The following is a 27,749-nucleotide window of genomic DNA, read 5'->3' as shown; positions in this document are numbered from 1 at the left end:
TAAGATTCCCAGATGCTGCAGAGAATGGCAGTTTTAACTTGTTTCTAAAAGTGAGAGAAGGTATTCCTTAACAAGAATAAGAGAATAAAACACAGTCAGGAGAGATCATCAGACACCAGGTAGAACAAGAGCTAATATAAAAACAAATTCAAAGCTAAAAATGATGCATTACTAAATCCTATTACAGCTGTATAAATTCTATTAGTAGGTAAGGAGTGCTTGGCCAGTACAGACTGTACATTTCATTATAGTGTTTAAAAAATATTTTCCACATATTGCTCCTAAGGTGCCCATTTAATTTTCATATTACAGCCATTGCTTTTACAGTCCTCTTTCTTTCAATATTCCACCTTATTTCATTTTATTCCTTCAAGCTACTGTTCAATATGATATACAAGCTATGGTACTGGAACACGGGTCTATATCATATGAGCGAATCACACAAATTACGAACGCTCATAATATCGAATGTACCGGACTTGAAGTGCTTTTTCTGAGATTGCGGTACAGTGAAGAATGGGATATTTGCCCATTCTTCTCTGTAGTGTGATCTCGGAGTTGGAATATATATTTTGCGGGGGGCTGTGGGGAGTGCAGCCCCCACAATAGGAAGTTTGAGGTCCGGTACATTCAATATTATGAGTGTTCGCAATTTGTGCGATTCGCTCATATGATATAGACCCCTGGAACATGTCATTATATGGTAAGTTGGTGTACACATTGCACCATATTAGCTGCCGCCTTCTGAACTTAGTACATTCTATGTACTTAAAAATAAAGTTTCCAGGACTGCTTAGTGTATTTCATAGAAACACTTGAATGGCAGTTTGTGTATGAATAGCAGCTTGCCGTTCTACTTATACTACAATGACATCCATTTGTTCAGGTTTACCTACAAGAAGTCAACTATATCTTTTTCAGCTCATCATTTACTGAAAATATAATAATATGGCGAATCAAAAAAACTTATAAACATAAAAAAAATCTTTTTTTGTAGGCAAACAGTTCCCCCTGCACACACCCCCACCTGCAAAATTATATATGTGAACTCCATGGTCAAATCACAGTAGAGAAAAAGGGAAAAAAGCATACTACCAGCTCTCACAATACAATACACTACACTGTAATGAAACTCACCATGATGATGCGTGGGGACAGAGTCAGTGCATCCCAAAATCCCAGGTTCTGGCATGTAGCCCGTGAGACATTTCCCTGTGAGCCATATCACCAAAACCAGACGGCTGCAGAAACAATTTGCTGTGGAGTGGTACAGCTGAAAAGCACAATCACTGCAGCTGTACACTCTGAAAAGAAAAGTAGCACATTGGGCCAATCCCTATGGACAGCTACCTGGCTGTATCCAACAGAAACAGCCATGCTAGATGAATTAAACATTCCTCATTTTCATTCCTTTTGAAATGGAATGAAAATATGGCATGTTTAACTCTTCTCATCCATTTCCTGCAGCTGTGACTGGTCCACAGGTGGTGGGATATGGATGCCCACTTTAGTAGGGTCTTCACCACTCCAGCAAGGTGATCTCACTTTCAGCAACAAAATCGCCATATGTCACATCATATAGCTTCTCCCTCTTCAATCGCCATATGTCACATCATATAGCTTCTCCCTCTTCAATCGCCATATGTCACATCATATAGCTTCTCCCTCTTCAATCGTCATATGTCATATCATATAGCTTCTCCCTCTTCAATCGCCATATGTCACATCATATAGCTTCTCCCTCTTCAATCGTCATATGTCACATCATATAGCTTCTCCCTCTTCAATCGCCATATGTCACATCATATAGCTTCTCCCTCTTCAATCGCCATATGTCACATCATATAGCTTCTCCCTCTTCAATCGCCATATGTCATATCATATAGCTTCTCCCTCTGCATCAGGTGGACCTGCATAGTGGAGTCATAATGGGAAAGTTGTCATAACTATGACATGTCATGGAAATATAGTCAACTCTAAAGCAGATAATAACCTTACACACCCTGTCTTGTAGCCAGCCTCTTCACCCCCTGTGACAGCCCACTTACTTGAAACATATCTATTTATGAGCTGAAAGAGAAAAAGCCATACAGTAAAACTATCTGACTGAATGGTATGCATTTAATAGGAAGAAATCATATCAAAATAATTAAAACTGAAATACATCTCCAGACACAGTATTTGCACCTCAATGTCCTACTCTTGCAGTAAGGTTGTCATAACAATGTCTGCAGACCACAGAATGCCCATAGCTATATATTGCTTCTACCCTAGGACATACCAGGTAGTCAACTTCTTCAGTGGTCTATCATAACAACCCAGTACCTGATTCTTGTGCTACCTATGAAGAAGACAGAAAAAAAAGCTTCATCTCCCTCATATACCGTGCAGGAACTCTATGCCTTGAAGTGGTAAAAAAAATCCCTGCCTCACTATATGCTCAAAGACAAATGGTAAAGCAAGTGGCAGATATCTGTATGCATACAAGTTTGAGATTTTGCACAAGCATTGCTGCTCAGTTGTGCAATGCGCATGCATGTATAGCTAGTCTGTATAAAATGTGACTAAGGCAAGGCTGTCATACACTGGTTAATTGTAAAGACTCTGGTGCATGAAAGTGGAATTATGTGATTTATAGACATTTTTTGCTAGAGTGCCTTATTTGCCTATGTGGTTTGCAAACCACATACAGACTTGCTGAGTTTGAAAGTCTGTCATGATTTTGTTCACATTTGATTGTCAAAGAGCACAATACTGTGCAGTGGTTTTCTGATGTTTCTATCAGTAAATATCTGGATTTCACTGTTGAGGTATATAGTTGTCTTTCTGACGATCAGGGAATGAAAGAAGAGTAATCATGCTCTGTAGGTATATCTGTATAAGTGTACACAATGTTGTAGTGGCTGCAGTTGCACTTAATGTGCGTTGGAAAGGGGTGAGGCTTAATCACATAATGATAGATCATTTTAGACATTAATGTCTGTAAGGAAGTGTTACATTGTACTATGGTACACTTACAGTTCCTGTTTACTATAAAATATATCAACTGTACATACACCTTTAGCAGCATCTCTTCACATATTCTCTGTGTCCAAAAAGGAGTCAGCAACCACAGGACAAACCACTGAGAGATAAGATGTGTCAGTCTGTGCTGTGAGACAGTGTCACCATTGTGTGACCTATAGCAATACCTGCAAACAGAAAACATGGAAGATTCTGACTGAGAGGTCTGCTATTTGTGTTGGACCTCCATGGTCCACAGTAATGAGAGACATGTAAACATTTCCTGTGTTACTGGAAGGAGGATGCATTTACATCCTTGTCCTTTGTTACATATTTGAATGTGTGAACTTTGGCATTTTGTAAGTAAAAGTAGTGAAGGGCAACAGGTAGATTTACACGCTGCATGTGATGATACTTTATATACTCAACGCTTACCAGAGTTTCTTGAACAATATAAAGTTTTGGAAAACTTAACCTATAAATATAAGAGGCTCCAATGGCAACGTCTGCATCTACAGGCTTCACTGGAAGCTAAGGTAATACCTCTTGGTCTTAGAATTTTAAATATGCCCACGTATGGAGAAACCTATCCAGATTTACTCCGCAGATGGTAAGAGCTTAATTTACAATTTAGTGCTAAATATATGGAACTGCTTCTAGAATTTTTTACACCTATTGAATTTCAGCTTAAGTCACAAATCATTGCCCTAGAAACACAAATTACTGAGGATTTTCCATGTGAAATCACTATTAACAAAATGAGTCAGATACAGGACAATATTGTTACTTATGAAAGAAAGCTTCAGACAGCTAAATTATCTAAATTGAACAGGGACAAATCGGACTTTGTTAAAAACAATGTATTCTCATGGCCGAGAGAAAATATAAATGGACCTTCTCAAAGCAATATTGCTTTCAATAATACACCAAATGCAAGATCTTTTCAAAGCAACACTGCTTCCAACAATGTGCCTAATGTAAATAATAACTCAAACTCTTATGCAGCTCGAGCTGCTGTTACTGGCTTTGTTCCTAGCGCTTCAGCTGGATCAATTACAACAACTAAAGTTTTTCTGAATGCAGAACCTAGCAACTCTATGCTCAATAATGATAACAGGACTTTAAACGAAAATACAACCCCAGATGCAGTTTCCGGCTCTACGTCCGGTCTTCTGATCACTCAGACCGCAGTAACAACAGAATCTCTGAACGCTAATGCTAGCAATAAGGTCCACCAAACTTCAACTGTAATAAATGATAACTATAAAGTCTTAAACAGCAATGGGACTAAACCTAAAAACAAAGTAAAGACTTTTCACTCGTCAGCGCCAGAAGCAACATTGCATGACCTAAATACTTCTACTAATGTGGACTCTGATTCTTTGGACACGAAAAGAGAAGCAAGTGTTTTTTTAGACAAAGACAAGAAAAACGATTTTACTCTGAAGACAGCATTACCGTTCAGGCATCGTGCCAAGAGCCTTCCCAGCAACGGACAGACATTCAGAATCAATCAAACAGAGGGAACGGTTCCCCTCCACAAAAAGAGACGTATGTAAATTCAGGTCTGGTTGTTAACATTTCTTCTTTTGAATTAGATGCAGATCAGCTTAAATTACTAAATAAAGGGTTATCCTTTATACCTGCAAGGAAAGCTAATATTACAGAAATGCTCAAGGACTTAAGGTTACTAGGTAGAAATTTAGCTTTGAAATGTTTGTTTCCAACGAATACAAATAATAACACACATAATATGTATAAGCAACCCAGTACATTTATTCCACCTATTCCATCAGATATTCAAAGATTTATGGATGTTTGTGAAACTACTTTCAGAGATACAGATGCTTCTTCTAGTTTTAATTATTCTTTTTGTAACTTAACTCCAGAAGAGCAGAGAGCCTTACATGAATTACAAAATATACATTCTGTAGTTTTTAAACAAGCTGATAAAGGCAGTGGCATAGTCATTTTAGACAAAGCGCTATATGTTCAGCAAATGGAAAAACTTTTATTTAACTCAGATACATATCAATGTATTTCAAAAATTACTGTAAATGCTATTATAGACAAAGTGTCTTTTTTGCTATTTGATCTATTAGTCACTGGCCTAATTGACAAATCATTATTTAAGTATTTTAATATTAACAAACCCACTATTCCTGGTATTTATGGGTTGCCTAAGATTCATAAGAACCTCTCTACTCCACCAATGCGACCCATAGTCTCTGGAGCTGGTTGGTGTACTGAACCCCTTTCCATATATGTTGAAGGTAATCTACATGGCCTATTAGAGAATTGTCACACAATACTTAGGGATACTAAGATGTTCCTAGAAAGATTGCATAACAGAATGGACAGTATAACAGAAGATACAGAGTTTGTCCTTGTTACCATGGACATAGAATCTCTTTTTGCTAGCATACCTAATTGTTGGGGTATTGAAATGATAAGAGAATTTCTAACAGCTAATAAATGTTTTACCAACACTAAAACTCAACAAATATGTAGCTTATTAGAAATCATACTAGAAAACAATATTGTTGTTTTTCAAGATCAGTTCTTTTTGCAAAAAGTTGGCGTAGCGATGGGGACACCATGTGCAAACAGCTATGCCAATCTGGCTTTAGTCTGCTGGGAAGAGACAAACATACTTTCTGTAAATAATCCATTCTTAGGACAAGTTTTGTGGTATGTACGTTTTGTAGATGATGTCTTTTTGCTATGGAAAGGTGATGGTACTGACTTTGTATCCTTTGTAGAATATTTACATAATACTACTAACTTTTTGAAATTTTCATACCAGATTTCTGCAACAGATATTAATTTTCTTGATGTACATATCACTAAGTTCTGCTCTAATCATTTAAGCAGCAATATCTATTTTAAACCCACCAGAAAAAATACAGTATTACATAAATCCAGTATGCATCCTAGGCATATACCCAGGAATGCACTTAAGGGCCAAGTTTTAGAACTTTAAGATTACATGACAATGACGAAGATGCAGTTACTGCTCTCAAAAAACTAAAAACAGAATTTTTGGAAAGGGGATATCAAGCAGGGGATATTGATCAAACTATTTCTGATGCTTGGCAACAGAGACACACTAGATGTAGACCGTACTTTCATTCTAGTACTAATAGTGGTAATATAGACACTGAATCTTCTGGCAATAATGTTTTTAGAATTGTTTTTCAATTTGCTAGTAACATTAATCAATATACCGACATTATTAGGAGACACTGGCATTTACTACAAGATGTTCCTAATCTGGTTGGTACAATTGGAAGTACCCCTCATTTTAGTTTTAGAAACAACAAGTCACTGAAGCAGCACTTGTGTAATAGAGATACATATAAAGGCACAAGTAAATCTGTTAGACAGGGTACTTTTCCCTGTAGAACTTGTAGCGCCTGTCCCCATATTTTTAACAAAAGTACATATACACATCCAACTAGGCATTTTACTTTACATTCTAAACAGTATTTAGACTGCAAAACCACAGATGTTGTTTATTTTAGTTTCTGTCAGCAATGCCCAGCATTTTATGTGGGCAAAACTAACAGGCCATTAAAAGACAGAATCCTAGAACACATTCGTGATATTAGAAATAATAAACAATCTAATGCGCTTGCTAACCATGTTATACGTACAGACACTTCCCATTCTTTTAAATTCTTTGTTTTACAACATTTTCATAGAAATTTGAGAGGAGGAGACATTGAAAATGTTACAGAAAGCCATGAGCAAAGATGGATTTTAAAACTTGATGCTGAACGCTATCCAGGGCTTAATGGGACTTCTTCTTTAATCCCCTTTTTTAAAAGCAAGACGTCTTAAGCATTGATTTATTTTAGCATGTTTTATTTTATTCTTAACATTTTTTATGGTGATATATAAATTATATATATATATATATATATATATATATATATATATATACATATACATATACTTCTTATGTTTATAAAAGGTTTTTAGTGGTCTACTAGAAATATCTACATTTATATATTTTATATTCACTGTTTTAAGATAATATGTTTTAAAATAGAGGTGTATATATATTTTTTTGCTGTCTCTTAATATATTTTTTTGCTGTCTCTTAATATATTTTTTTGCTGTCTCTTTAAATAGAAGCTAATTGTGACATCACTGATTCTGCTTAATTGATGACTAAGCTGTTATTTAAGAGCTGAAGTGCATTTTAACTTTGTCTGATGAAGCAACTACTGTTGTGAAAGTGCTTACCTCTGTTCAGTTTTTTATTTTTGTACTATTAAACGCTATTGTGTGTCACCCTGTTGCACTGTTTTTTTGTATTTAACAGGTAGAAATACCTGAGACTGGACAGGGACATGATGTCAGCATGTCTGCCACATGACACAGTGCCACTCGTGTCCTTCTTAGTACTGGGTGAAGAGCTACCCTGCACAGAGAGTGCATATACAGGCAAACAGATTGGTCACCTAGTGGCTATACCTACATGCACACTATCTCTTGTGAAGGATAGTCTTCCTGTGGTTGACAGCCTAACAGGTCCCCCCATGCCAAAAACAGAAGCTTTAGAGGCACACAATGCTGTTTTCATAGTGATACCCATCATAGGCCAGCAACACAGGGGTACTCCACTCTATCACAACTCACAGTTGCCCACTGAAAATGTATTTGGTTTTAGGAATAAGTCAGCAGATGTGTACGAATTTAATCTAAGCAAAGTTTGCAGCCATACAATGTACAATGAAGCTGGCAAGTATGTTGTGTTATATTCATGAAAATGTCACTCAGAACCATTATGAGCTCCATGTGGACATGGAGCTCACAGATCATGAAATGAGTGTTCTACTGAAGCACTGTGATGGTACATACTGTGAAAAGGCACCACATTTTTTGTTGAAGAATCATGCAAAAGATCCTTCAGTACTATACAAATTATCTGTGAATTCTAATAATAATGTGTTTATAATGTGGCAAAATTTGTTAATACATCACCAAAATATTAAAAATAACAGACTAAAATGAAAAACATTTCTATCTATCCATTACAAATGGACCATTCTAGAGGGGAATAGAAAAGTAAATTCCCACAGCTTTGGGATGCTTCTTAGAAATATCTATATTATAGTTTTTAGAGTATGTTATATTTGTTTTGTAAGTACTGAGGAAGGTATATATGTGTTTCTCTGTACTTAATTATTTAGTTTGCAAATAGGTGGATTCACCACTACTGTCTATTTTCAGCCACAACCTTGTTACAAGAAGAAAAGGAAAATCTGCTTAAATACATAGAATAAATAAGCTTACCTTTACACATAGATTACAATAGGGTGCACATTGCAGTTTAGTACAGTGACTGCTACCGAATTTAGTGCATAGTGTCACTGTCTTACTTTTAAGTAGTTTATATTCTATAACATGCATCGGTTTGTTTTCTGAGATGCTACAAGTTGTTTTTGGTAGGTGAAGAGTTTGGTAGGTGAAGAGTTAAACTGAAGTATAACAATGGTGTCTGAATTTGTGGCTAAATGTTCATAATTCTAGCAAGTTCATTTTGTAATTGTTAAAAAGAGGCTGGACTTGCCTTGTGCTTGAATGTGAAAGGAAATTAATTCCAAAATTTTGGCATATCTACTGAAGAGCATTTAGATGTGCTTGTCTGGTGTCAGAAAATAATGACAGTGTTGTGAGACTGTTTCAATTATGGGTTCTGACCTAGGGATTAGCAAACCTTCACATTAATGAATTTCTGCATTTGTATGATTGGGGGTTCTATATTAGAATCCCGAAACCTCACATACGTGAATCCTGAAAGGCTGACACATAAACAGTGAACTGCAAGAACACAGAACATCCATGAGCACGTAATTCAAAATATCGAATTGCCATAGTTGTCCACACCATGTTTAGTAAGGTAAAATGTCAGTAGGAGATTTCCTTATCCAGTATAGCTCACTAATGTAAATGTGCAATAGTTACTGACCTTAAGGTTAGAGTGCAGGTTAAGTTAAGTGTGTCAAAGGAAAAAACTTCAAAGACCAATTCACGTAAGATTCAGGTATGGCAGCTTTTATTACTTGCAGCAAGGAGACAAAAACATGCAAATGCAGGATTTTGCCTAAGTATTAGCAGGCAGTATGCTTCGCTTATACTGTTCTATAAAATGTTATTTTCTATGGTTGACATAGTTAGACACAGCTTTCTGTATTGTTCTATAGCAAATGTTACTCAGATTTCCTGCTGACATGTTCAGATTTAAAACTCACTATGTGTTACATAGAAAATGTTACTTGGATTTCCTGCTGACATGACTGGATTTATGAAAAACATTTGAGAGAAACAACCTGACCTTGGGGGCTGTATTTTTTTAGCCCACTACAAGCTTTCTGTTCTTCAGTTGTGCATCTCTAATACATATGTTACATTTCAAGGTACTTTTCTAGCTTAGGTACAAGTAAATGCTGATTGCGGCTCATATTTTCAAACAGCCTTTGTCTTCATTATCAATAGCTCTAGCAGCTGTGTATTTTCCCATAGCATAAGCAGAAAATCAATAACTCTTTGTTTAAATCTTATGACATTAGTAGAAGTGAAACATCTATTATTATTTCCCTGACATTAGCAGAAATTGAATGCTTCCCTGTAAATTTCCAAAGCATAAGCAGAGATCATAGCTGCGCATATTTCATGACATAACAGGAATGGAATGCTTCTGCAGCTCATACAGATTTATGCAGTGTGAAATAGAATAAATGTGTTAACCCTTTTTAAACCTCGAATGCACTAATTACTAATACATATTTTTCTAACATTTCCCCCCTTTTAATACTTTATTCTACTTTCAAAATAAGCATAAACAGTTTTTCTTCCCCTAACCTCTTCCTACTCAGGATTTGCAGTTAAGAGAGTCATTCAGTTTAAACTTATGAAAGCATTTTCAATTTTTCAACAGTTCTTCAAATTCAGCACCTTGATATAAGGTTTCTGAAACTGACATATCTATAAAGTCTTTAATCAGTCTTTTCATGCAGGGGATGCAGCAGCAAACACATACCCCCAGTAGGATCATTCCTACACAGATGGTAATCAGGATGTTCATTAGGATACTGCCCCACCCCCCAAACAATCTCTGGAAAAAGTCCATCAATGGATTTGGTCCTGGTTTGGTCATAGCCGACACTTGCTGAATTACCTCAAGGTGATTGCCTATCTCGTGTTTGTGGTCAGGAATATATGAACAGCACTCCTTCTGGATTAAAGCACAAGTACCTCCTCTCACTGCTAGGGTGAAGTCGAGAGCCATGCGGTTTTGAAGCACTACAGTTTTCATGGCATTCTGTTCATCAGTCACCAATTCTAGAGTGGAAAAGGTTGCATTGCTCATTACTTCGAGAAGTTTAGACAGTTTTCTCAGCTCCCAGATCAATTTTACCGCTCCGTATGCTGGTAATATGCCTGTCCACGATATAACAGTATCACTCAAGTCCCTGTGTGTCAGTTCATCGCCCACAGCATGATGATTTTTCCAGTGCACATCGATTTGTCCCACTGGATTGACAGGTTTCTTGATGACTTCTTGAACATTTCGAATTTTTCCTTGAGGTAAAACTGCTGTGTGTCGTATGGCCAGAACCAGGTACCCCAAAAAAAACTGCCGGACCAATTCTTAGGTAACCACTTGTATGCTTTCCTACCACATACAAAATAACAGTCTTCTACTTTAGTAGTAACTTTACTATGAATATACACTTGTCCTGTGTGAAACATCTTTCTGTCAATTATAGACAGTTGTTTGTAGAGAACAGAATCATGTTTGACTTCCTCAATTGTTTTGTGCATCAATTCAAAAAATGAATCATAGTTTGTATTACAATAAGAACCTGCGTTATTAGCTTTAGTGTAGCATCTATAAGGAACAGTCACATTGCAATTGCTCCAACCCACCAGAACTGTATCATTTTTGTAAAAACACACAGTTCCCTTTTGTTGAACAGACAAGTGCAATGCTATTTTATTTTGTGATGTAATGGCTGATGTATCATAAATCAAGATTTCCCAGGTCTCGTTGACTCCTAGGGGGACTGAAGTTAACAATACCCCCCCCCCGTATGCTGTTGGCAAAGCTGTGCAAATCCAGCAATTTGAAACATTGAAGGTTTCAGCATACACATATTTGATTGCCTGGTAAGTATTGAAGATTGGGTGCCACTCTACGTGCAACTCTTCACGTTTATTCAGTTCAGTTTGTGTGGCTGGGAAAAGGAATGGCCACAACAAAAAGATTATTGTCACTAGTACAGTTAACAGGATGATTATGCAATATTTCTGAGGAAATGGTTGTCCTACATTCCTGTTTTCTAAGAGTAGTTTTATTAGGATTTTTCTGGATTCTATCATTTTTGCTTTTGACATGTGATCTTACTCTCTGCCATAATAGGACCTTCAGCACTGATGGTTTCTTCACTGGGGTTGAGACGGATCAGTCCTATTGATCTGACCCCCCTTTGTAGCCAGACTTTGTGCTGAGGGCCCCGATGGAGAGGTAAGATTTTTGTCCAGTTCAAAGTTCTTAACTAGTTTGCAGTGCGTCAGGCGGATCCACAAGGCTCGCTCTGCAATTTTGACTGCAGTGGGTGTCAAAAGAAGCACCTGGTATGGACCTTCCCACCTTGGTGACGTCCAATTTCTCTTTTTAATGGTTATCACCCAGATCCAATCCCCAGGGATCACTGCCACTTCCAATGTTTCGGTTTGTTCTTTATCTGAAACAGAATTTGACTGCAACAGATGTTTAGAATTCAACAAATTTCTCATATATTCAGCTAGTGTATAGTCAGCTTCCTGGTCTGCGGGCATGAGAGGTTTCCACTGGGGTATATAATAAGCCCTTCCAAATAGTTTTTCAAAAGGAGTCAATCCTTTTGCAGTCGGAACAGTTCTCATGCTCAACAGTGCCAGGGGCAGACAGTACACCCAATTCTTTTCTGTTTCTGCTATTAACTTTCTTAGTTTATTCTTTAATATTCCATTATGCCTCTCAACTAGCCCTGCAGATTGCAGATGGTATGCACAATGATTTTTTAAAGAGATACCAAAATGCTTACTTAACTGTTGCATGGTTTGGTTTACAAAGTATGTACCGTTGTCACTGTAGATCCTTTCTGGAATGCCGAATCTAGGGATGATTTCTTTGACAAGGACTTTCACTACTGTGGCTGCGTCTGGATTTTTGGTTGGAAAGGCTTCCACCCATCTGGAAAACATATCTACAATGACAAGACAATACTTCTTATTTTCACATTTGTTCAATTCTATGAAATCCATACAGATAGTATGAAACGGATATGGTGGTGTAGGGAAACTCCCTTGCTTGGGCTTTAAAGCCCCTTGTGCATGATGTTTGTTACAAATTTGGCACATCAAACAAAATTTTTTAGAGTAGTTTGTAAATCCATATGTTGTGAACACTCAGTTCACCAGCTGTACCATCCTCCCTGTTGAGACATGGCATTGCCCATGGCTCAACAAAGCTGCATATCTAAACAAATTAGATGGTAGTATCGGTTTCCCTTCTTTAGAGATGTACAGACCCTTTTCGAGAATTGCTCCTTGTTTTACCCATCTTTGTTTTTCAGCTTGCGTAGTGAGTGTCTGCATTGTCTTTAACATTTCTAAGTCTAAAATCTCAGAGGGTTGTAGTTGCTCATTTAAAAGAAATACTTCTGAAGCTGCTTGTTTTGCAGCTGTATCAGCTCTCACATTACCTTTTGAAATCCTATCTCGTTGCTTGGTATGAGCTGTGCATTTACAAATAGCTACTTTCTGAGGTAACTGAATAGATTCTAAAAGATCTAAAATAAACTGTGCATGATTGATAGGTTTGCCAGTAGATGTTATCATTCCTCGGTTTTTCCACTGTTGCACAAAAACATGTACAGTAGAAAAAGCGTACTGGCTGTCAGTAAAAATGTTTACACATTTACCCTTTGCTAAGGTACATGCCCGTGTCAAGGCAATCAATTCTGCTGCCTGAGCAGATAAGTTGTGTGGTAAAGGTTTTGCTTCTATAATCTCAGTGTCAGAAACTACTGCATATCCTACTAGGTTCTGTCCTGCAGGACCCCTTTTGCACGAACCATCCACGTAGTATGTCACCTCGGCATCATCCAAGGGGACATCCATGAGATCTTTTCTAGGTAGTGTCTTTTGCTCAATCACCTGCAGGCAGCGGTGTGGTGTGCTATCTGCAGGGGTTGGGAGCAAGGTAGAAGGGTTCAAAGTCGTGCATCATTCAATTGTCATGTGAGGTTGGCTCAACAATATAGTTATACAGGAAAGATGCCTAGCAGGGGAAAGATATGCTACCTTCTCTTGCAGTAAAATAATCGCAACTGCATGAGGCACTCTCAAAGTGAGAAGGTGGAATAAAACTACTGAGGCCGAAGCCTGTACTGCCATTGCAGCTGCAACTTCTGCTTGTACACAGTGAGGTAAAGACCGTGCCACTGGGTCTAGTTGTGATGAATAATAAGCAATGGGGTGGTGCTTGTCCCCATGCTGTTGTGTCAACACTGATGTCATATAACCTTGCTTACAATCTACAGTTTGGAAAAAACGTTTATGGTAGTTTGGTAATCCCAGAACTAATGAGGACGCTATTAACTGTTTCAGTTTGCAGAAAGCAGATTCTGCCTCTGGTGTCCATTGTAATGAATCCTGTGCTGCCATAGGCTTTTTATATATCAGGTCAGTCAGAGGTGCAGATTCCAAGGCATAGTTTGGAATCCAGCTCCGGCAAAAATTAGTTGTACCCAGGAAGGACATCATTTCCTTCTTGGTAGTGGGTTTTGGTGCTTGCAAAATTGCTACTTTTCTGTCCTCATCTAATGTTCTACCCTCTTTGGATATTATATATCCTAGGTATTTGACGTGTTTTTTCCAAAGCTGCAGTTTATTTTTGTTTACCTTATGACCTTCAGCAGCTAAAAATCGCAATAGCGCTATGGCATCTTCTTTACAATCTTGCTGGATGGGGCCCGCCAGTAGGATGTCATCAACATAAAGTAAAATCTGACTGCCTCTTGGTGGGGTAAATCCCACCAAGTTGCTTGCCATTTCTTGTGAGAATATTGTTGGACTTTCAGAATATCCCTGTGGTAGTCGCGTATATGTATACTTTTCCCCTGAAATGTGAATGCAAACCAATACTGGCTGTCAGGGTGTATCGGTATCGAAAAGAACGCATTGCTGATATCTACCACAGAAAAATATTTCTGTTGAGGTTTTAAATCATTCAACAGGGTGTGTGGGTCTGGCACTGTAGGTGCCCTTGGTATTACTGCGTCATTTACAGCTTGTAAATCTTGGACCATACGCCATTCTCCATTTGCTTTCTTAACAGGAAATACGGGTGTGTTACATGGTGAATTGGGAGATTCCACCAGCACCCCTTCCTTAAGTAAAGCTGCTATAATAGGTTTGATTCCTGCCTCTGCATCTTTTCTTAAGGGATACTGTCTTTTCTGTGGTCTAAATGCTGACTTTGGCATGATAGTAACTGGTCCCGCTGTACGAATAAGTCCTACATCTGACTTTCCTGTTGACCAGAGAGTTTCTGGTATATTCTGTAAGGCATTCTCTTTCTCCTTTAATAGGAGTGCTAATCAGCTGTCCTTGCTAGACTGCAAGTGTACGGCTGGGTGGGTCTGACTTATCCAATTCAGCTTCTGTATTTATATTCCCTGTTCTGACAGTTCTAATTCTGTCTGTTTTTCCCATCTCGTGACTTTTTCTCCTAGGTCTGCCCATTCTACGTTTTTGTCCTTAGTTAAGCTAACATGTGGTAATCGATTAGATTTATAGAGTGCAAAGAACTCCTGGGGCAATGAACAGCTGGCCACACTGTTCCCTTCTGTGTCCCAGTACAGATTACGTAATATCAATCTGTTTGCACGATTTTTAAACAATTCTTGCTCATATTCCTTATCAGGTCCTGGCGTGTTACAATAATACAGGGTACAGTGCAGCAGGTGTTGCTTATCAATGTCAAGGGAGAGGAACTTACTGATGGTTACATTCATTAATTCTTCGGTCACAGTCCCTGGACCAGTCATAACCAAGTCCTGGCTGTGCCAATAAAACATTTCACCCTCCGATTGCACTGCAAAGGTATCAATTTGTCGCTGTGCTTCCATACCCTGCATGGTTGGGACTACTGCTATACCGAATAGCTGCATAAGGTCTCTGCCCAAGAGGTTTACTGGGCATTTTGCAGAAACAAAAATTTTGCTTTTCTGAGTCAGTCCTGAAACAGGATCAGTTATTGCAATGTTACGGGAGAGGGGCTCCCGGTACAGCTGTCCATTAGCTGCATTTACTAGTATGTAATCAGGTAACTCTGAGTTTTCTGACAGTTTGGAGGGATGTATCAGGGTTCTTGATGCCCCTGAGTCACACAAGAATTTGACTTCCCTCCCTTCTACCAAGAGTGTAATTCTGGTTTTGTGTCCGCTAAATAGAGCTCCAAGCTCAATAAAGCTAGGTCTAATATTTCATTTTCTTCACTGTCAGTAACTTCATGCACTTCCTCTATCTCTTCTGTCACATCATCTATTCCCTCTATCACATTCTCATTTGTCCTTTCTCCGCTATCCCCTTCTAGTGATTCCTGACTACCATATAGTCAGTCCTCACCCTCCTTGTCTTCCATGGTTGCCTTCTTGTTTTTCTTGCAATCCCTTGCTAAGTGTCCCTTTTTACTGCATTTAAAACATTCTCCCCTTTTCTTTCGCCCTTCAAAGTCCTCTGATCACTGATCAGATTGTTTGTTTCTCTGTGCATTTTTCTTGCCCTTTTTCCCGGACTGTACTACATAAACTTCTGCTCCATCTTCTAGAGAAAATACTTGAGCTCTCTTTTTCTTTTTGCTATTAAAATGCCTTTTGGCATGCCTAGCATATTCAAGTAATGACTGTAACCTGCTTGTACAATGATCTACCATGTGTTTTGTAATAAAACTGCTTATGGGTGCAATACTGCCCTTTAAAAATGCATTCTTTAACTGCTGTTCATATGGGGAATCTTGTGTCTGATCTTCGGGAACCTGCATTCCACAGTGGTTATTAAAACATTCTAATAATCTGGCATAATATCGGTCAACAGTTTCACCGTCTTGTTGGATGCATTGATTAATGCAAGTCCAGTCTGCCGTAGGCTTCCATTTCTCAGAGATGCAGTCTGTAAGACCTTTTACTCTGTTGTCTAGTTCTGCGCTGCTATGTGGGAGGGGTCAGTGTGCAGCGTCACGGGGATTCCAGTTGCCACTAATCATGTGCCAATCTGGCCCCACAATTTGTCTAACTACTTTTTCTACCTCTTCTCCATTTAAATTATAACTTAGCCTCATTCCTTGTAAATCTTCTGAGAACTTTCTAAAATTAACTTTTGGATGGGGAATTCCCTCGGTGGCTTTCCGGATATCTTCCGGAGTCCAAGGTCTATACACTAAAATAGTTGGGTCCTGACCGTCTTGTCCTGCCTGAGGATTAGGTACTTTTATGAGTGGGCATATTTCTTCTTCACTCATAGATCATGAACTCTTAACCATTTGATATAACTCAATGCCTTCATTTGAGTTACCTGCCCGTGTTTGAGACCTGGTCCCGATGGGATCTCTAATAAACGGTTTTGCTTTTGTAATGTCTTTATTTTCAGTGACAACAGGATATCATGGGGGTGGACTAACCTGTTCACTTGCTTCATATTCTAGTAAGAGAGGCGGAGGGGCTGACGCTATTACTAAGTTATTGTCCTCCTTCTCTAAAAACATTGTTTTTGAATTGTTGTTCTTTTGTTCCCTATGGTTTACTTCCTCAATCCACCTGTGTGCCTGAGGAATTCCTAATTGAAGTTGCCTTTTAACCCGACCTTTGGAATCGGTTTTGAGCTGTTTGACAAGTTTGATAAGCGAGGATTTTTCTAATTTACCGTTGAATTCATACTTATTAACCCATTTTGAATAGTATTTAATATTGTCGGCGCGCTGCGACTGCATGTATTTTGCATCTTCAGTTAACGGCGGATTTTGGGGTCTTTTTGTGCAATTATTACCCATTTTGTTCTACCCTTTTGATCGTTACATAACTTCTGTTATTTTTAACGTGGTACAATGGATTTTGTTATAGTCTCTTCAGAATGACTGCCTACCTATTCTGTTTCTCCTGATCTATGACAAGACAGTAATCTTTTCTGTCCCTGACCTGTAAAATACAGTCTTGACAAAGACAATACAAATCTAGTCCCTGATCTAAAACAGAAAAAAGTAGATTCACCTTACCTGAGCCTTCATGATTGATCACCTGGTTCGTGGAGACCCGTCCTTCAGTCGCAGATCAGAAAGTGGCTGGCCTCTTTTGCACGACAATTCGACCGATTTGGTTTCTTCCCCGTATGGTTTCAACCACTCGGCCCATCTGATCCGAGGTGAAGTGAGGCTTTCTGACTCAAAGGACCAATCTGTCAAAGGAAAAAAATTCAAAGACCAATTCATGTAAGGTTCAGGTATAGCACCTTTTATTACTTGCAGCAAGGAGACAAAAACATGCAAATACAGGATTTTTTCTAATTACTAGCAGGCAGCATGCTTCTCCTATACTGTTCTATAAAATGTTACTTTCTATGGTTGACGTTGTTAGACACAGCTTTCTGTATTGTTCTACAGCAAATGTTACTCAGATTTCCTGCTGACATGTTCAGATTTAAAACTCACTATGTGTTACATAGAAAATGTTACTTAGATTTCCTACTGACATGACTGGATTTATGAAAAACATTTGAGAGAAACAACCTGACCTTGGGGGCTGTATTTGTTTAGCCCACTACAAGCTTTCTATTCTTTGGTTGTGCAGCTCTAATACATATGTTACATTTCAAGGTACTTTTCTAGCTTAGGTACAAGTAAATGCTGATTGCGGTTCATATTTTCAAACAGCCTTTGTCTTCATTATCAATAGCTCTAGCAGCTGTGTATTTTCCCATAGCATAAGCAGAAAATCAATAACTCTTTGTTTAAATCTCATGACATTAGTAGAAGTGAAATATCTATTATTATTTCCCTGACATTAGCAGAAATTGAATGCTTCCCTGTAAATTTCCAAAGCATAAGCAGAGATCATAGCTGCGCATATTTCATGACATAACAGGATTGAAATGCTTCTGCAGCTCATACAGATTTATGCAGTGTGAAATAGAATAAATGTGTTAACCCTTTTTAAACCTCGAATGCACTAATTACTAATACATATTTTTCTAACAAGTGCATATATAGTAATATAGTTGTGCAGCCGAATAGATACGTACATTAGTTTTCCCGTACTTGGGTGTTGTTTGTTTATATTCACATACTTCCTGCATTGGCGGGATATTGCATGCTAATTGAAATATTAGTCCAAACCCACCTCTTGTCTACCCTAATGTATGCATCATCAATCCTAATTCATATCAGGAAAACAGAGCTAAACAAACTAGAGTCATGTTACAATAAAATTGCAAAATTCGCTAACAACTCCACTTTTAGAAGTCATCACTGTCTTGCCCTGAAGCAACTGCAGTGGTTAGAACTCCCTCAGCTTATTAGCTATCATCAATTAGTGCTCACCTTCAACATAATAAGGAACCCTCAGAAAACCCCAGCCCTAAACCAAGTTCTAAACCAATATTCTGCAAATCGCCCTCTACGCTCATCCAACAAAACTCTGCTCTGCATAACCAAAGCCAATAACACTGCAGGGAAAAGTCTGTTCTCCTACACCATTGTTAGGAAATGGAATAACCTCCCCCAAAGTATCTCCTCTGCACCATCCGTCTCACTTTTCAAGACATCACTAAAGTCACACCTCTTACAATCATGGCTCTGTCCCTGTATCACATAAAATCTTTTTTAATCTCCTCCTAACTTGCCACACCTCATCTCCTCACTGCTTACCTCAGCTATTCTATACTACTCAAATACTCCCTACCAGGAACTACTATCCTACAAACTATTTCTCACGCTATGACATATCTCCCAAACAGCATTATTTTCCAGATTCCATTCCTTCATTTTTATGCTTTGTACTACTAATACAGAATTCAAAGTTTTGCTATCTATTTACCAAGCTTGCTCAAATCAAACTAAGGTACGAAAAATCTCCTTGATTGTATATATGCCACTGTATAGAAATTTTCCTTCATTCATGGATTATGTGTTGTCATATAAAGACATGGAGCTCTGATTGTATATATGCCTCTGTACAGAAATTTTTTTGTCATTTGTTATATTTGTACTGTCATGTTATGAGCTTTTCTCCCCGGGCCTCCGATGTAAATGGACCTTGTTCCAGTCGGACTTTCCCGGTAAACAAATGTAAAATAAATAAAATAAAATAAACATAAAGTTTTAACAGTATTTTGCACATGTAACAGCACCTATCCTTTATTGGTGCACAATGTATGATGTCTGCACTACGTGTTCCGTAACTTTCTTAACTAAATAAGTCCAGTCTTGTCTACAGCTTTTTCTGCTTGATGGAGTTACATCACAGATAGCATTTGGCCAAGTATGACAGTTCATTTTTCTGTTTTTCACTCATTTAGTGGTTCGTCTTTAACGTACTTCAAGATATATGTGTCGCCCAAAGCGTATTTGCTCTTATTGTGTTTCATTCAGCTAATATAGAACCGATTAGGGAGAAATGGACTTGAATAATAATTGGAATACCCCTTGATCACTCTACTGACTAGTTTGCTCCCCATGGGCATGATCCTTATAATCCATTTGTTTCCAGTATGTGAGTGTACCGAGAACAGTGCCACAGTTCTGAAGAGAAATGGATATTTTTCTTAAGCCTTGACTCCCTATACATCTTCTTAGGCTTGACTTCCTATATGTGTTTCTTAGCATCCAAAGGGGAAGGTAAGCAATGAGCCTTTGTGATAAACACAAGGGTTCTCACTGCCCCTTGTACACAAGCACTTCTATGGGATTCTCAGTCTCCTTCAGGGATTTTACCATGGAGAGCATTCATCCCTCTGCTCCACTGAGACCAATTGTGTCAAAGGTTTTATTTAATTATGTATTTATTTATTCAGTGAACTTTGCTATTATTGAGTGAACAACTTAGAAATGAAATCTGAGTGCTATTCTTTTAATGTCAGGGAGTTTTTTTTTAGATCATATACATTTTCATATGTGACAATAATCTACATATTGTTTTCTTAGCATGCACTCTGAATGATGATCTGTACTGTCTGCTGGAATATCTATACTGGTGGATAGGCCAGTTACAGTAGAAAATGGAGGGAATCTGCAGTAGTAAGATATTTGTGGATATAAATTTCTGCATAGTCATTTATTCTGATCCTGATGAAGTTTTAATTGTAATAAATATTGATTTCTTTTGCCTTTTACAGGGAGAAGATCTGGATTGTCTTCTTCAGTGAACATCCACAGACATTAAGGTTGTTATATTGTTGTCCTGATTGAAACAGAGAGCATTAGGATGTCAAAGAGAGCAACATGGTTAGTAAAATATTACCTACAATATTACCCAAAGGAAAGTCTAATGAATTGTTAAAATAAATGTGATTCATGAATCATGGCTCTTCAAGAAGTTTATTTTACTGAAAAAAGAAACCATTATATTTCAAATAGGATTGACTAAAAGCAGAAGGGAAAGACTGAAAAAAAAAAACAAGGAACTGGATGTGCCTAACCTCTATCAGGATATCTATAAAGGTATGCAGAGTAAGTAATAGTTTCTATACTTTTGAGAATAACTCCCCTGTATGTTACATTTACAGACTGTGGTCACTCCTAGGTTTTATATTTGATAAAGGATAGAACACTGTTAGAAAATGTCAAAAAGTTTAGAGATGTACAAACAGATTAATAAACAGACAGATGGATGGATCCAGATATAAGAGCTATATATATATATATATATATATATATATATATATATATATATATATATATGTATGTATATATATATATATATATAAAAGAGTTCTAGAGATATAAACACACACACGTACATACACACACACACACACACACACACACACACACACACACACACACACACACACACACACGATACACTCACACACATATTTACATATGTAAATCCCTCCATCCGGGGAGTTCATTGGGCTTTGCTTCCTGAGAAAAATGCTTTCATTTTTTTTTTTGTAAAACATGACACATATTAGCTGCTGCTGTTTGATTTTCCCATAATGATGCTGTACAGAATGATCAAAAACAGTTAAAATTTAGTTAACTTACAGATGCAATGTTCACCTAATGTTTCTAAACAGTCAGGGTCATAATGCAAATCACATAGAAAGAAAATATAAAATGGCTTGCTGCACAAGGGCATTAGTTTAATCTCACTAATCACCATAATCTAAAACATTGTACTTTTTCAAAACGAGTTTCATATTATAATGGCATAATGAAAATTTTAACTAGAAACCGTTACAGGTTTTCCCTTTGTCAGTTCTGAACAAATCCAAGTTTGATAACAACCACAGATAAAACCAGTAAAGTAAAGAAATCGAACACTGGCCGGTGAAACTGGATACAAAGTTTAATTAGCTCTTTCGTCTGTTGTTACACTTGACTTCTTCAGATTAAAACAGGAATTATTCATACATCACTTTATTTTATAGCCAGGCTACATCACATGTCATTAAAGCAAAATGCACCTAAAAATCACTGTTGTTTTAGTTATTATACATAGCTAAATTTCACCTTATAAAATGCATTAAAACCATGTTTCATTTAAATATATAGCCCATCAGCCCCCATCTCAAAATTAAAATAAAGATCAATCCAAAATACATTTCCACAAAAATAAAGCATGTACTTAAAATAAGCAGATGTTACTGTGTTGCCACAGAAATGTACGTGTGCCCTCCCCCTAAAAATAAAGTTCAGCTTCAACGTGCCCACATTTTAACATCTTACCTTTCTTATAGTTTTTATTCCCCATGCATGTGTCAAAGATTTGTTGGAAAGAAATAAAGAGGGGAATAAAAACTATAAGCAAGGTAAGATGTTAAAATGTAGACACTGTAACCAATGTGCCAATGTATTAGAAACAGAAAAAGTTTTTATTCCAAGGTATTGTACAGTTCAACTAAATTTCAAGTTGAACTGTAACAGTACACACATTGTATATGTCACCCTATGTCAAGGCTGTGAAAGTTTTTACATAGGGAAGACTAAGAAAGCGTTTAAAGTTCGTATTTACCAATGTATGTATGACATCAGGAAGAGTTATGAAAAAAATGTATTGACTGTACATACTATCTTGAACCCAGATCACAAGTTTAAATTTGTAGCCATTGATCAAGTAGTACCTGATAGTAGGGGGGACCAAAAGAATTGTTTCTAGAATTCAAATAATTCATGTGGCAACTTAGAGTGGATGCCACTAACCCACCCGGACTGAATGATGTAGTTTCTCTCTCCATCTATTTAAAAATAAAAGCTGAACTTTATTTTAGGGGGGAGGCACACATGTACATTTCTGTGGCAACACAGTAACATTTGCTTATTTTAACTACATGATTTATTTTTGTGGAAATGTATTTTGGATTGCATTTTATTTTAATTTTGAGATGGGGGCTGATGGGCTATATGCAATATGTAAATAAAAAAGTATGGTTTTAATGCATTTTATAAGGTGAACTTTAGCTATGTATAATAACTAAAACAATAATGATGTTTAGGAGCATTTTGCTTTAATAACATGTGACTTAGCCTGGCTATAAAAGGAAGTGATGTATGAATAATTCCTGTTTTAATCTGAAGAAGTCAAGTGTAACAACAGACAAAAGCGCTAATTAAACTTTGTATCCAGTTTCACCGGCCAGTGTTAATTTTCTTTACATTACTAAATCCAAGTTTGATGTAATAATTAAATATTTAGAATTCATAAACCAACGTTTGGAAAAATAAACTACTTTAAGATCAGGAAAACATATGCATGCATGGAATAACAATCATTTAATGGCCATACAAAAACATTATGATGTCTGAAATATAATCAAATAGTTCTATATAATATGAAACATTTACTTTATGGTGTTGCACCTCTCACTACCAAAAGTATACAAACATTAAATTAATGAGACAGTAGCCTGACTCCATGGCACAGGGAACAGATTCCCAACTGCACTCCAAGTGACCAGGGTTCAACTAACAGCTCTGGCACTAGACAAACCAGGCCGGAAGGGGAAGGAGTGAAGGTGCATAGCCCGCTCACCTCTGCAGGGGAAGGTAGGGTTTGCTATTGCTCAGAAGTCACATGTGGCAATGTTAACTTCCTGGTAGATACCAAGAAGCTCGTAGTTCTCACCTCTGGAGTGAGGCACCCTCAAGAGTGAGGCAGGAATGCCTGGAGGGAACATCATCCCATGCGGAAATGAGGGGGCATCCTCCACTACCATCCCATTGCATGCCCCTCCCCTATGCCTTGCCAGGTGCATATGATAGGGATGGGGAAATGAAAAAGAAGAAAACCTCAGGCCACATTGATGGCTGTCTGAATGATGGCCCCTCTCAGCTGACCCTCACCCTGGTGAGGTGTGAATGGGCCAATTGGCCATGGAGGCGACTGATGATAAACAGAGAGCAGGAGGAAAGAGTGCTAAAAATAATGAGACAGGAGAAGACAGATATTCCATTAGATTTGAACATTTATTAGCATTTTCATTTACTTGTGTCAATACATTATCAAAAACTATACAAAAACACTGAAGAGTCTTCTGATGAAAATACAATGACATTGTGTAATTAAGAAAGCAAATGAACATTTAACTCTAATTAAAAGACTTAAACAGTAATAAATGTAACTGTTTCTTGATGATCTTCTTTTGAAACCAATAATTCAGAGTGGACTTGACAAAGCATAATAAAATATATTTAACAGAAATACCCTAATTGAATATTTTTACACTTTTACCAGGGAATGTATAATTTGTCTTTCTTAAAAGACTTGTATGTGATGGAAAATTGGATGCCACAAATGAACTTTTCATGATCAATGGAATTGCCTAATTTAGTATATAAAATAATCAAGAAAAATAGGCAATTTAACAATAAAGTAGCAGAGCTATTGCCTCCATAATGCAGAGATATTGAGCCTTGAATATGAGCCATTTGACCTGGCAACCAGGATGAAAGAGGGATGAAGAGGTACTGCTGTCTTACCTCTGCCTGAGAGGGATGTTGAGGGACATGTCTCTTGCTAATGCATCTCCACAGGAGTACTGGAGACCAGAGAATGACCAGGAGCTGTCCTATGACTTCCTAAAGAATATATCACCTGCAAAAGCAAGTTATTTCATCATACTGCACCCACTGTAGATTCAACTTTGGAGCAATTACCACAGTAATTGGTGACGTTAAAGGTTAAGCTCAAATCTCCTAATGGCTGCCTGTGTGATGACCACACCACAACTGGATCTCACCCATATGCTGGTGATGGCCATGGACAGCGTAACTGACAAGATAGTAGATACAGAGGGTAATACATAAATAGATAAACAAATAGCATGAATTCTTCCTGCTACAATATTAATTTTAAACTTTTGACTTGCTATACTGTTTGTGGTATTCTTTTCAATTTCCTGAATGTTTCTGTCAGTTGTTTTTAATGTCATGTACTATTATTAAATCTAAATAAAGTGGGTTATGTTTCTTGTAATGCAAACCTCTTCCAAGTGTTGCTGGAATGTGTGTTAAATTGCACTTTGTGTTATTTAAGATACATCCAAGGATATTGTCAGGACCTATGCATTCGGTATTTTTAGCTTTTGATAGCGCTTTCGGGACTTGGTCTTGTGTGATGGTGGGTGGTATAGTATTTTCTTTGTTAAAGTTTAATCCTGAATACACTGTTAAATACTAGAATACCTTAAAAAACTCTTGATAGTATTTCATCTACTTTTTCCTGCCATGAGTATACGATTATCAGAAAATAATTTAAACTGGGACTTACCTTTTCTTTCTTGAAAGGCTATCTCTAATTCTTTCCTGACTTTTAAAACAAGTTCTTCAATAACTAACATAAATAATGCAGGTGACAATGGACAACATTGTCCATTGTCACAATGTTAATAATGTCCATCAGTCTTTATCAATTGACAATCTGTATGTTGGTCTTTGCACATAATTTTTAACTAAGCCAGGAAACTGTCTATTAAGAATTTCAAATGTGAATCCCTGTTGACTATATCAGATGCTTTTTTGATGTCAAATAAAATAATGCTGTCATGAGTATCATCAGCTTCCCCTTTTCAGTTTAAAAGCAGCTAGGGACCACCAATTATCTACTGCCTGTCACATATTAATCTGAATTGTCCATCTTGAATCAGTTAAGGTAAATTCACACATAGTTAGCCAGCACTTTTGCAAGAATTTTGATGTCTGTATTTAATCATGAGATTGGCTTGTAGTTTGCTGGATCTTCAGTGTTAGTTTAATCTTTTATAAATATTATTGTAGCCATTTTTGTAGAATTCACAACTGACTTTTTCTCAAATCATAATAATCAGTTGAGCTAATATGTTACATAGCTGTTGGTCTCCTTGTTTTTATAATTTGAGAGTAAAGCCATGTAAACCCTATATTTTATTATTCTTTATAAATTAATGGCTATTTACACCTCTCATGGAGTTATGTTTGAGTTGAGTGTTGGCATGTTGGCATAAGGGTTAAGGTGTTTAGTTGTTAAGGTGTTTACCTCATAGACAAAAAGTACAGGGTTTGAGCAGAGTTCACCAAAAGAAATTGCCTAGGCTTACAATGGCTCACAAGGACAGCTAGCCTAGTACTGAGCTGAGGTTCTGTCCTCGTAAAGTGATTTGTCCACTTTATTAAGTGCTCTGATTTTGTTTTTCATGTGTTGCAATAGCAGTATTACTTATCGTAATGGTAACTGCTATGTGTATTTTCTTTGGTGGAATTATTTTTCCTAGCTGAAACTGTGAAGGCAGAGTTCCTGTTGACATTCTGGGACTTATTTATTTGTGAAACTCTGCCCCCCAGCATGATGTCATTTTAAATAACAGTGCAAGAGTAGAGCTAGAAATATTGAAGTGTGGCAGGCTATTTTCAGAGAATTGCTTTTATTTCAACTAGAACTAGCTTTCAACTGTGACAGGATAAAAAACAATATAAATTCACTAACATTCAGTTTTTAATCAAAATCATTATTGTACTGGGTGCTTTATTACTTTACACAGCAGTACTTTTCAAGGAGTTAACATTAAGTTTGTGCAGTGGTTAAATAAGTTGTATCTATGTGTTGTACAGTTGGTAGCCTCGTGCTTGTTGCAGTTCATTGTTAAAAATGGCACAAATGGTGTGCTTTGCTTCTATGGAAATAGTTGCACTTATTTATAATTTTCAACTGCCTAAACCAAGATATGTTAGTTGCATTGTATGTACCTGTCAGTTGTCCACAGTATTGCAAAATGTCCCTGACTGGGTTTCATACTTCTCACCTCTCCCTGATTTTAAGGGACATCCTTGATTTTGACTCAAATTTTAGCTCTGTCTCTCTTAATTCCTCTTAAAACTGGTGGCTGTTGGAGAAAAGGTGGTGATTTGCACTTAATAAATAATTATAGTAATTAGAGCTACAGATGTCTTTTATTTCAGAAAGTTCATATTAATTCACATTCTTTTATTCTGTTAATGTCTCTAGTTAATAGAGCAAATATTTTAAAAGTGTTCCTGATTGTTGGTTTTGTTGAGATTTGTTCCTGAGAGTTATGTTGGGTTTTCACTCACACATGTGGAACTTTAACACAATACTGCTGCATACTTCATACATGACTCCCATGTGCACATCACAGACTGTCTCCATGATCTACTGCCAGCACAGTCATCATTCCACCCTCAATCACCCTACAGATAGTTTCAAGAATAAGCCTTTGTTCCCTCATAAACTGCACTACATACTCTCCTACAGTTTTGTACAACATTTGCATCAGAAAAAGGGAAAAAACAGTTCACATTACATACAGAATAATTTAAATTATCGGGGGGGTGTGGCCAAGGATGAACACAGGATAGCAGCAGATTTCTTCAGCTCCACCAATTCCAATACACTGACAGGAAATAATTACTTAAAAAATTATTTTATGAAGTAATTTTTTTCTAAATATGTTTGTTTTATATATTTCTTGAACTATATCTAAAAAAGAAAGGAAATTTTAATAATATTCCTGTCAGAAATCACCTTGGAAATTTTCCTGTCAGTTTCTCTGTGTGAAATGAGTTCCAGTAAGACAAATTCTCAAGACTCCAGCATCAAGAAAGAACTCCAGTCTCTGATATCTACAATCCAGCAACTAACTGCTAAGATGGATAAACTGGATACTAAAATTGATACCTTCATAGAAAAAAACTACAAAACAAATAGACTTGTTACATATAGACTTGCAACAACAGAAGATCCAGATTACAGGCATAGAAGAGACTGTAAATGACATGGAAAATAGAATCCAAGAAGTGGAAATCAACATTGAGTTTTTGTTGAAACAAAATACACATCTACAAACAAAGCTTGATGACCTGGAAAATAAATCTAGGTGCAACAACATTAGGATTTTTGGACTGCCAGAAAATATTGAAGGTAACAATATTACTTCTTTTTTAACAACATGGCTCCCTAAAACTTTAGACTTACCAGGAG

At 37.1% G+C, this 27,749-nt stretch overlaps 1 protein-coding gene across 1 annotated transcript in view; it reads right to left on the bottom strand.

The window, feature by feature from the left end:
- Window positions 1-27,749, bottom strand: part of LOC122804065 (carbohydrate sulfotransferase 9-like) — a 139,145-nt gene that overhangs the window by 68,653 nt on the left and 42,743 nt on the right. The window contains exon 2 of the mRNA XM_044073732.1: window positions 1-66. This exon is cut by the window's left edge and continues 36 nt beyond it. Within this exon, the coding sequence (XP_043929667.1) occupies window positions 1-66 (66 nt within the window). The remainder of the gene's footprint in view (window positions 67-27,749) is intronic.

Source organism: Protopterus annectens, chromosome 6.part0 (assembly GCF_019279795.1).
Source record: "Protopterus annectens isolate FY-2018-M chromosome 6.part0, PAN1.0, whole genome shotgun sequence".
NCBI lineage: Eukaryota > Metazoa > Chordata > Ceratodontiformes > Protopteridae > Protopterus > Protopterus annectens.
The sequence above is the reverse complement of the archived record's forward strand: the minus strand, read 5'-3'. Positions and strand labels throughout refer to the sequence as shown.